The sequence below is a fragment of the Stegastes partitus genome, unplaced genomic scaffold, assembly GCF_000690725.1.
Source record: "Stegastes partitus isolate 25-593 unplaced genomic scaffold, Stegastes_partitus-1.0.2 Scaffold1707, whole genome shotgun sequence".
Taxonomy (NCBI): Eukaryota; Metazoa; Chordata; class Actinopteri; family Pomacentridae; genus Stegastes; species Stegastes partitus.
Window position 1 is genome coordinate 107,165 of NW_007579438.1, and position 10,843 is coordinate 118,007.

At 38.1% G+C, this 10,843-nt stretch overlaps 1 protein-coding gene across 1 annotated transcript in view; it reads left to right on the forward strand.

Moving 5' to 3' along the window:
- The first annotated feature begins 610 nt into the window (after positions 1-610).
- The window catches only part of sass6 (SAS-6 centriolar assembly protein), a 28,316-nt gene continuing 18,083 nt past the window's right edge, over positions 611-10,843 (forward strand). Inside the window, exons 1-8 of the mRNA XM_008301760.1 lie at positions 611-982; positions 2,793-2,847; positions 2,973-3,052; positions 3,164-3,268; positions 5,089-5,257; positions 5,623-5,700; positions 6,999-7,118; positions 8,610-8,801. Coding sequence (XP_008299982.1) covers positions 921-982; positions 2,793-2,847; positions 2,973-3,052; positions 3,164-3,268; positions 5,089-5,257; positions 5,623-5,700; positions 6,999-7,118; positions 8,610-8,801 — 861 coding nt within the window. The 5' untranslated portion in view covers positions 611-920. The remainder of the gene's footprint in view (positions 983-2,792; positions 2,848-2,972; positions 3,053-3,163; positions 3,269-5,088; positions 5,258-5,622; positions 5,701-6,998; positions 7,119-8,609; positions 8,802-10,843) is intronic.

Below are 10,843 nucleotides of genomic sequence, written 5' to 3' on the forward strand. Positions count from 1 at the left end.
GGCTGCTTGTATTCACAATCCAATTCTTTCAGTCACCCAGATCTAAAGGTAAATCTCAAGCTTTGCCTTCCAGCTCAGCTCTATGTCAGTTTAAATATTTGAAATTGATGAATAATTTTATATTACTTTAGGCCATTTTCTCTTTAAAATTGCGATGTGTGTATGACATACCAGGAGGTGCATACACACACACACACACACACACACACAAACTTTTGCACAATGTACACTGCACTTAAGCTTTCAATTCTAAAATCCTAAAAAAAAACAAAAACAAAGGCCACAATGTCATAAATAATGCGGTAGATTCATTATTCATGATGCCAGGTTATTTTTCTACTTCTCTATTGATTTTAATGAATGTACTTGTATGTCTTGTTACTGCACAGCCTTGTGGACCAGAAACTTTGCATTTCACTGCACATACTGTATGAGCATGTGACAAGTAAAAACTCTTGAATCTCAAATATAATAGCGTTTCTATTTGTTATATCAAATATAATAAATAATAATGGAAATGTGGATGGATGGGTGGTTAGCACCGTTGCCTCGCAGCTACAGGATCCCGACCAGGACACCGTGCAGCTGTAACACCACCAATCACCACCTAAGCTGCGGCTGGTTTGCAGTCAGTATCAGGCGGCAGTGAGCTGTCCTCCCTCCCAGCAGGTGGCGCTAAAAGGAACTTCGTGTTTGCCACCCGCCGTTTAACGTCAAAAGAAGAGAACAATTCTCTTTCCGTTTCCAGATCAATTCAGTTGGCGGCTGAAAACCGCCAAATCAAAACTGCTGCGGACTAACAGACAAACTGTGATAGAAGGCAGCGCCGCTTAGCTTGAGCTGCTCCCCTTAAATCTGGAGCTGGAGCGTTAACCAGTGGAGGACCGTGTCAGTAAAGACTCGCCAGTTTGTCCAACGATATGGAGGAACTCTTTAGCAAAGTGTTACACGTTACTGTGAAATACAGGGACAGCGAGGAGAGGTGAGACCGCTCACACAGACGTCAACAAGTTAGACGACCAGTCGGCTACATGTTGTACCCAAAGACCACAGGAGTGTGTCATAGAAAGTTTCAGATATGGCTAGCCATGTTCACACGTAGTCACAAAAAGACAGATATCTGTAATTCAGTTTAGAGTAGACAAAATAACAAATATCATGACGAGTCTAAATTGTTGTGTATGACGCTGCTCGAATAAGGCTAGGACATATGGCAAGCCAGTTTAACATGGAATAGCTAGACTGTGTATATATTGCACACATTCACAATCCAATTCTTCCTAGCCAAAAAGAAAAAGAGAGAAAACAACAGCATTTCACATTGTTACGCTTTCTATGACAAATGCCATTGTCAGTTTTACCAATGATTTTTCTGTTTACCAAAACAGATGTCTACAATTCAGCTGAAGATATCCAGAGTTTACATTGACAATAGCTGGAGCTGAATTCTGACTAGTTTCTATGTTGCACTTTTCATCTCTACTGAAATTTGAACTAGTCAAAATGATCCTGTCAATATCTCAAACTGGAATTTTGTCAAGTCAAAATGTAATTACAGATATCTTGAATTGAAGTTTTGATGTGGCAAAATTATATCAACGGTATGTGTAGTTACATTAGAAGCTACTGCAAGTCAGATGTGGAGGCGGCTTGCTTTTCAAAACTATTATAGTACTGAAACAAACAAATTACCACCATGTCAGAGCGACCACAAGTCTCTACTGAGCAAGTCAGAATCAGAATCAGATTTATTGCCAGGTATGGTTGACACAATATGAGGAATTTGTTCTGGTGGGTTGGTGCAACAAAACAACAATAAGTGTAGAGTAAACAATAAATATACAGTAAAATAAAGTAACTACAAATAAAAAAATAGCTGTAATAGTGCAAAGAATCAAAGTTAAATTTAAATATGAACCATAGAACAATAGTGTTATTTACAGGAATATTGAGGGTGCTGATATGTTGATATTTACATTTATACAGATATGGGGGGGGGCTTGTTCATGAGGCCAGTGGCAGATGAAAAGAAAGTGTTGAGTTTATGACCAAGGTGGGAGGGGTCGGCCACAATCTTACCTACAGGCCCCAGAGTCCTGGAGGCGTGCAGGTCCTGGAGGGAAGGCAGATTGCAGCCAATCACCTTCTCGGCCAAGCAGATGATACGCTGCAGTCTGGCCTTGTCCTTGGCCGTAGCTGCAGTGTACCAAATCTCTTGTTCTCCAAACTGTTCACTGATGGGCTTTTTGTATTTCACAGCATTTTCTATCAAACTTATCCACCATAACAGCCACTATTACTCCTGCTAACAGTGTTCAAATGCTTTGCATGATCAGTGATTGATCGAATGCCAAGCCTGACGTGAGCATAAAAATCAAATTAGTCAGCATGAGAGCTGCAGCTATTACTTGTCTGATCAAAACTGAGTCACAGATATATGTAACTGTTTTTGACATAGATATGTGATATAAAAACTCTGACAAGTCACAATGTAATTACGATTAGTCAAATGACATTGCTGGTATCTTTAATTTAAATTCCCAATAGTCAAACTCAGCTGTTAAATGTTAACGCAGTTGCCATACTAAATTTGATTTTGTTTTCCTTTCAAAAATGAAACGATAAGAAAGCAGGCTAAAATTGTATTCGGAGATCATACAATTTTGAGATCAAAATTGCTATCCAATATCAGCACAGCGAACGAATAGTCGGCTATTGGGGTCCTGCCCTAGAATTTACACAATTTTCAATACCAAACTTGGTTAACCTGGTTTAATGGTTTAATTTTACAGGAAAGCAAACATCCGTGTCACCATTGAGCAATCACTAAGTCCAGTACACAAAAAGGTAAGTAGAACTTTTACACAAACAATTTTGATCATGTTCTTTGTAGATTTGTAGATGGAAATTATTAGCAAAAATAGCCAGCTTTTTTCAGGTGACTGAATTTGTCTTGTTTTTGTTTGTACCAGGATCTCTTAGTAAGACTAACAGATAATGTAGATCCATATTTTCTCTTCAACCTCACTATATCAGAAGAAGATTTCCAAAGGTAAGTTTTGATAGAATTGCATATATAAAATTAATTTAGGAACATGAACAAATTGTCTTGAACTTTCTCTTGTGTTTTTTTTTTTTTTTGTCTTTTTCATTGTTTGGGTAGCTTAAAAGCCCAGCAGGGGCTACTGATTGACTTTGCAACATTTCCTCAGAAGTTTATTGAACTGCTAAACCTGTGCTATTCTGAACAAGACGTAGACAGTCCAAGGTAAGAAAACATGCAAACCATCACACGGCATCACAGTGTTCAACTAAATAAATATATCTTAAAATTGCATATTGATTTGTGTCAATCCCAGTAATTCCCTTTGTACATACACAGTTCTGTGCAACATGTGTAGGTGTTCATGAAGATATGCTGAAAAGTCAGAATGTTTCAAAAATAATGCTACAAATGGTCATTTATTCCCTAACTTCATCGAACGTGCAGTAAACAGAAAAACTGTTAATCAAATCATTAAAAGGGACAACCCAAAGTTTCCCCTGTATACCTAATCTGCTCAATGGCAGACTCTGACTTTCTTTCTGACTCCTCTCCTCCTGAAGAAGCACTCTGACACACGGTTTAATTTTCTAATTCATACAATCAATATCAAAGCATATTATGGCTTGCATTAATTTGCTGAAGTTTACTAAGTTAAATGTTAGTTTCTTCACCAAGGACTATCTTTAACATGGCTGATTTTATTTTGTCATCAGTGTAAGGGCAGAGACAGCAATTTTTGATAAAATCTATAATTTGTCCTTCCTTTTAACACTGACTACGGACATTAAGACAGCTGTTAGGCTGACAACCAGTTCCCTTACACAGAAGAGTTTACAGCACATTGCATTTGTAATAGAATAGAATAGAATAGAACTTTATTGATCCCTTTGGTGCAAACCTCAGGGAAATTGTTGTACTAGAAAACAACAACACAACACCAACACCAACAACAACAACCTAATCCCTGTTCATGTAAAACTAATCTGTATGAAGCTTTAGATAATCAGTGACTAATTACTTGTCATCATGTGTTTGGTTGCACTTATTAAATATTTTAACTTGTAGGAGATGTGAATATTTCTGAGTGAGGGTGACTATGGTGCAGCTGAAGCAACTTCAAAACTCTAAAGCTCAACATAGTTTAAAAATGAGATTTTGGATATAGTCTTAATGTTTCTGACAGCATTTTAGGTTGAAATATGTACATATGTTCATGTATACACACACACACACACACACACACACACACACACACACACAGTCATGGAAAAATTTATTAGACCGCCCTTGTTTTCTTCAATTTCTTGTTCACTTTATGTCCTATTTGACACGCTTAAGTTTAATTGTAAGCTTAAGGGTATATAAGAGGCCATTTCATGACTAAAACAGACAGAAGAAATATATGGGATGCCTAAAAGCACTTTTTGGCAGTACAAGTACAATGCCATAGCTATTGATGTAAGAACTTAAGTGGTTTTGGTTATAATCAAGAAAACCATGGAAAATGGCTAGATATCAGCTCTTACATGAAACTCTTATGTGATATTTTTGTTATCATTATATTTGTTCAAACAAATGTACTTTTAGTTGTACCAGGCATTACAATGAACAAGAAATTGAAGAAAACAAGGGTGGCCTAAATAATTTTTCCCCATTACTGTGTGTGTGTGTGTGTGTGTGTGTGTGTGTATAAACACACATTTTACAACTTGCCACACAAATGGTTACAAATAGAACATGTATTGTCAACTGACAACATAATGTCAAAAATATGAAACAATAAGCATGGAAGTTCCTCAAATCTTTGTTCTGTACTTGTGTTGCCAAAATTGTGAACCTAAATTTCAGAAAAGGCTGAGATTAATTGATCTGAATAAATCCTTTGTTATTATTTGTATATTTGTAGGAAAAAACATGACCTTAGTATGTTTGTCAGGTTTAATCTGTGCAATGGACAGAATATCAGTGACAAAGTTCATTATATTAACCTTAAGAAAAACCTCACCACACACTACATAATTGTTTATCATCTTTATCCACAGGTTTCTCCTGCACTTGTCATGTCAGTCTCCAGTGCCTGAAGGCTCTGCCAACCTAACTATAATAGAAACAAATGCATTCAAGCATCTAAACCACTTGTCTCTACGGCTTGCACATGGCTCTGACAAAGAAGTTAAAGAATATCTGGCAGTGTGTCTTTCCTCTCTGAAGGTTGGCTCATTCAAAGTCATTATACTGCCTAATACCTGTCAAATATAACTTTAAATTCAATTTTATTCCTGGGTGTTTGTTTAAATGTTTCACTGTGCTTACATTCGTATATTGATGTACACTTCAACCAAGTGAGTTAAAGAAGTTCAATGAATTGATATCGTCCTACAGATGCAAATATTAAAAAACCTTCACATGGATATTTTAGGAAAATGTAGACTTTAGTTGATAAACCTGAAAGTGAGAGTTTAAGTAGAATTATCTTGTTAAAGAATTTATGGTGTTTTTCACATAAACTATATAGGCTGAGTGAGTTTTGTCAGGTTATGTCATGTTTATAGAGCTGTGTCATCTCAATTTTTCAGGCAGAAAAGCAGGCCCTGGACATGAAGCTTAAGAAGACTGAAGATGATCTGTCCAGGCAGCTGAGTTATGCTCAACAGGTGTGCATTGCCACTGGATTGTGTTATAGAGCCCCAATGTAATTATACAGGTGTAACAAAGAGACCATGGTTTTCATCTTCAACATATGGACTATTTGGGTGTTCCCAAACATTGACCAGGTGATTGACTTGGCCTGCCATAGACATTCTACCCCTCCACCCTAAAAAGCTGGTCTTCATCATCAATCATCGTGATGTCAAATGATCAAATGTTGTCCAGTGATTTTGATTCATTTAGCTGAATCTGAGCACACAGAACGCTCCTCTATACTTGCATTCAGCCTGTTGCTTTATACAGTGAAATTAATATTGGCCAGTAAGACAGTTCCATTGGCAATCATAGTCTATCTCTAACCCTATGCATTTTCCATAACACCACTATGTTAAACAGATGGTATGATTTTGGTCTTGAACTGCTCCTATTCTCTCCATATTTTCCATTTTCTATTCATTTCAGTTCGAGGCTAAACTTGCTTTATGACTCTAGAGAACTTTGTTCCAGAACTGCATCTTAAGGTGAGCGTCTGGTCATGAAGTCTGTAGAATGTTTTTTAAGGATTTCTGGATTATCCACAAGATTTCTGCTCCTTGATCTAAAAGGTCATTTTTTACTTTTCCTATGTGCACCTGATTTTTTTTGTGCATTTCAGTTTTTATTTGGTAAACCTTTGATATCCCTTGAATAGAGTTTTGCTTTATTTTACCCTCACTATCTTCTTCACTTGTAGGCACACTTCTTTTGTTCTTTACAGTCAATGCCACCTTAATCTAAATGGCAGCTGTAAACTCTCAGTCAACCCTGAGCCTCTTGTGAGCTCATTTGTTCATGAATTAATGTCAAAATGACACACAGTTGCCAAAGAATAATTTAGTAGCCAACTGTCCAATTCCTTTTTAATCTTTTAATATATGCAGTACATGTTCAATATGGCACCAAGTTTACACTATTAATGTAAACCTATTGAAGCTGAGACTTGGCACTTCAATTTGTGTCCATCAATTTATTTTAAATTGAATGTGCTTGAACTACAGAGATGGGGTCACTGTGCCCAGTGACATTTCTTCTGCGTGGAAAGGAAGTCTCTTTCATAATGCAACAACAACAATCGAAAAAAAATCAACACTTTTGTCTGAAAAATATAAAATCAGAACATACTTTGATGTATTGTGCAGTGAAAGCTGTGCAACACATGTATACTTGCAACATTTAAAAGTGTTTTAGGTTTTTTTTGAACATGCAATACTATAACATAGCAAAATCATTTGTCAAATTAACAGTAACTGTATTTCTCTCACAGACTCTGTGTGAGAAGACTAAAGAGTTGGACAAACTACGTTTAGAGTGGACACACCAGACCAGCTCTATGTCCAACCGTCATTCTCAGGAGTTACATTTGGAAAGGGAGAAGGCTGTAGAGGTAAGACTCACCTGCGCTGGGCTATTTCCAAAGTGGTTGTTATCGAAGTAAAACCACATTAACAAAAATATGACCAAGGTTGACAAAAGAGGTTGTGTACAACAAAAGGCTGGTGACAGTACGTCAGCAATGAAGTAGGAAATACTCAAAGTATAGCTCCTGCTTACCTTTTCTGAACTATTATTTTGTTACACACTTTCATCAAATTTACCGTGAACTGTGACTATAATATGTATATATGCGATACCCAAAAGCACATTTAAACTGTGTACATTACTTAAATTGTGACCAAGCTAAATATAGCGGACCATCAAGCAAAAGTTCTTATGGGCTTCTATGACCAGCCACCTATTTTGCTATCAGGGTCGGAGATGAACGTTGCAAATCCTAAAACTGACATTCACCCTCCACTGAGTGTGAACATCTCTGTTGTTATCAGGTCAGGGATAAAAATGCGCTCACTGAAGACTTTGACCTTCTTGAAACTGAGCTAGAAAAGGTTAAGTCTAAAAGTGCAAGCAGTTATTTGCTCTGATGTACATAATATGAAGGCTGCGATCAGTGACGTGGAGGAGGGCTTGTTAGCATGGTTTAGTCAGATTACTGCACTACAGATAAAAAAACAGTTGCTGAACTTGCAATGAAGCAACCCAATCTGAGGAAGAAAAATGAGGACATGGACGGAAGACCGCATAGATGCAATATTTGCCAAATGGGTGTTGCAGAGGAACCTGGTTTGAGCTTCACAACCTCAGTCTTGCAGGCTGCTTACACAGAAGCCTTGCACAGGTAAAGTCAAATTAAAAAAAAAAAAAAAACATGGGTTATTGTCACCAAACTTCACTACTGCCTAAATTGTGTGAATAGAATTGTGTGTGCTGTGCCCAAGAACACTTTCATACACAGGGAAGCCAGTAGGCTGCTTTCTAGACTACACCATAAGTGTTGCCAAAGCCTGAGCTGCATTGAACAATGTTGGGAATCTGCTCCGAGCCTGACAAGACGCTACCTATTTGAAAGTATTCTTAGCTTGACTCCACATATCATATATTGAGGATATCAAAACATTTCTGGACACATATAAGGCAATGGTCTACGTTCTTGATCTAATCCAAAGCAGGGCTGCTGCCATCAGAGAGCACTGTTGGGTGTGCTTGGTCTGCAACGTTTTAGGTAGGTGCTTCATATCAAAGTATTATCCACATGAATGCCAGAACCCAAGGTTTGCCAGCACTGCATTGTATGTAATGAGGTAATTAATGTTATTAGCTTCCACTGTCAGTGGTTCTAATGTTGTGGCTAATGGATATATGTTTTTAAGTTAAAACCGCTCAAAAGTATTTACTTGTGTTGTGTATTTAGTGATTCACTGTGGTAGCAGTTGTTTGTTTAAGAGCACAATAAAGCATCTGGATCAAGAGCAAAGCAGTGGATTATTTTGCAGGAGTTGTTACAGGTGTTTATCTGGTATGTCTTTACGGTGTCTTTCAGGTACAGAATAGGCTTCAGCAGCAGACTGAGCAGCTCCGTCAGGATCTGGAGAGTACTCATACGAAAACGAGCCAGCAGCTTCATGGCAGGCTAACAGAGCTGGAGGCCTCCTGCAGAGAGCTGACAGAGAAGAAATACAAGAATGAGTCTTCCATTCGAGATCTAAAGATTAAACTTGTGGGAGCAGAGGAGGTAAGTGAATGCATAAGACCAGATGAGGAATGATTATGTCAACATTATTTTGTGGTTACTGGTTAAAAATGGAGTAAGCCATTTCTAAGAAAGTTTTGTTGATATTTGAACTCAGCAGCCAAACAAACACATCTATATCTTAAACTCAAGAAGGCATTGGTGACTTGGCTAGCAGACCAAAAAACATTCCAGCCTTGTAGGAGTGGAAGTGGATGTCTTTTTCTCATAGTTGAGGCAAGACAAATGTTACATCATAGTAAGTTATCAAACAAACACGACACTAAAACACAACAGAGTAAAAGCTAGTTTGTTGCTTCGAGAGGTTTTGCCAGCCAATAGAATGAAAGAAACAACATCCTCTCCCCAGTGGAGTCAGAATGGGAACCTGCGGCAACTTAATGCAGCATGTGCTGTGTGAACAAGCCTGTGCAGCAGGGTGGTGTGGCCACCAGAAGGTCCTGGGTTTAGATCTCAGCCTGGGTTCTTTCTGTGTGAAGTGTGCACATTCTCCCTGTGCCTTCATGGGTTCTCAACGGGTGCGCCGACTTTCTCCCACAATCCAAGGACATGCTGAGGTTAACTGGTTATTCTAAATTCTCAGTAGGTGTGAATGTGAGTGTGCTTGGTTGTCTGTCTCTCCATGTGGCCTTGCAACTGGCAATCTCTCCAGGGTGTACCGTGTCTTTGCCGTTAGTCAGCTGGAATAGGCTCCAGCCTCCTTCAACCCTCCAGAGAATTTAGCGGTATATCAAGGATGGATGGATGGATGGATGGATAGACGGATGAACGAACGAACGAACGAACGAACGAACGAACGAGCGAGCGAGCGAGCCCGGGACAAACTGAAGGACACAAGCAGTTGCCCTTGTCTCTCACACCTGCTCTACAAGCTGCTGCTGCACAAAAAACATCCATTGCAAACAGTAAAGGGGAGTTGTTTCAAAATTTTCAAAATTTGGGATGTATAGGGTCATCATGAGCTTGTATTCCATGTCTGCAATTCAAACATGAACGCCTCTTGTTGCTGGATAGCTGGAAAAATGTTGTGTGGATCAGTCCAACCCAATTTGTTTTTCATTTACAGAACCATGACTCTGTACAAACACCAGACTTTTTCTCATATTCGCGGAATTCAACAGAAAATGTATTGGATTAGATTGCGTACACCACCAAATGTATATTTCTAAACCCTCAATAGCTAGTTTTGCGACGTGTGAACCGAGTTTTGACATTTTACCGTAATTTATGTTGACAGTGAATATTTTCTACTTAACAATTTGCAAAGATAACAGTGTAGCAAAATAGCGTAAATTGTGTAGTCTCACACAGGAGCATCAAAAATGAGAATATATGTAACGTAACAGCCTTGTATGGCTGGGATCAGTAAATTAGTATATGTAGTGAAAGTACATTTTGAGATTAAAATTGCACTCATTTATCTTCACTCATTCATCAGGGGCGCCACCAAATAGAGTTTGGAAATAAATTAATTCGTCAGAATAAATATGAATAATTAACCAATCTACTTGTATTGATCAGTCTCATTGTCGAAAGCTGTGAACTCTGATTTCATTGACCTCCAGTTCCCAAACAAAGAAAGACACGGTAGAACTGACGATAAATACACACAAACATCTACAGTTGAAACCAGAAGTTTACATACGCTGTATAAAAAGACACAAAACCTTTTGTTCTCACTGTCTGACATTAAATCAGACTAAACTTTTCCTGTTTTAGGTCAGTTAGGATTACCAAAATTATTTCTATTTGCTAAATGCCAGAGTAATGAGAGAGACAATTTTTTATTACTTTCTTCAAAGTCAGAAGTTTACATACATTTCCTTAGTATTTGGTAGCGTTGCCTTTAAACTGCATGACTTGGGTCAGATGTTGTGGGTTTCCTTCCACAAGTGTCTCACAATAATATGCTGGAAATTTGGCCCATTTCTCCTGACAGAACTGGTGTAACTGAGTCAGGTTTGTAAGCTGCCTTGTTCGTACACGTCTTTTCAGCTCTGTCCACAAATTTTCTATGGAATTGA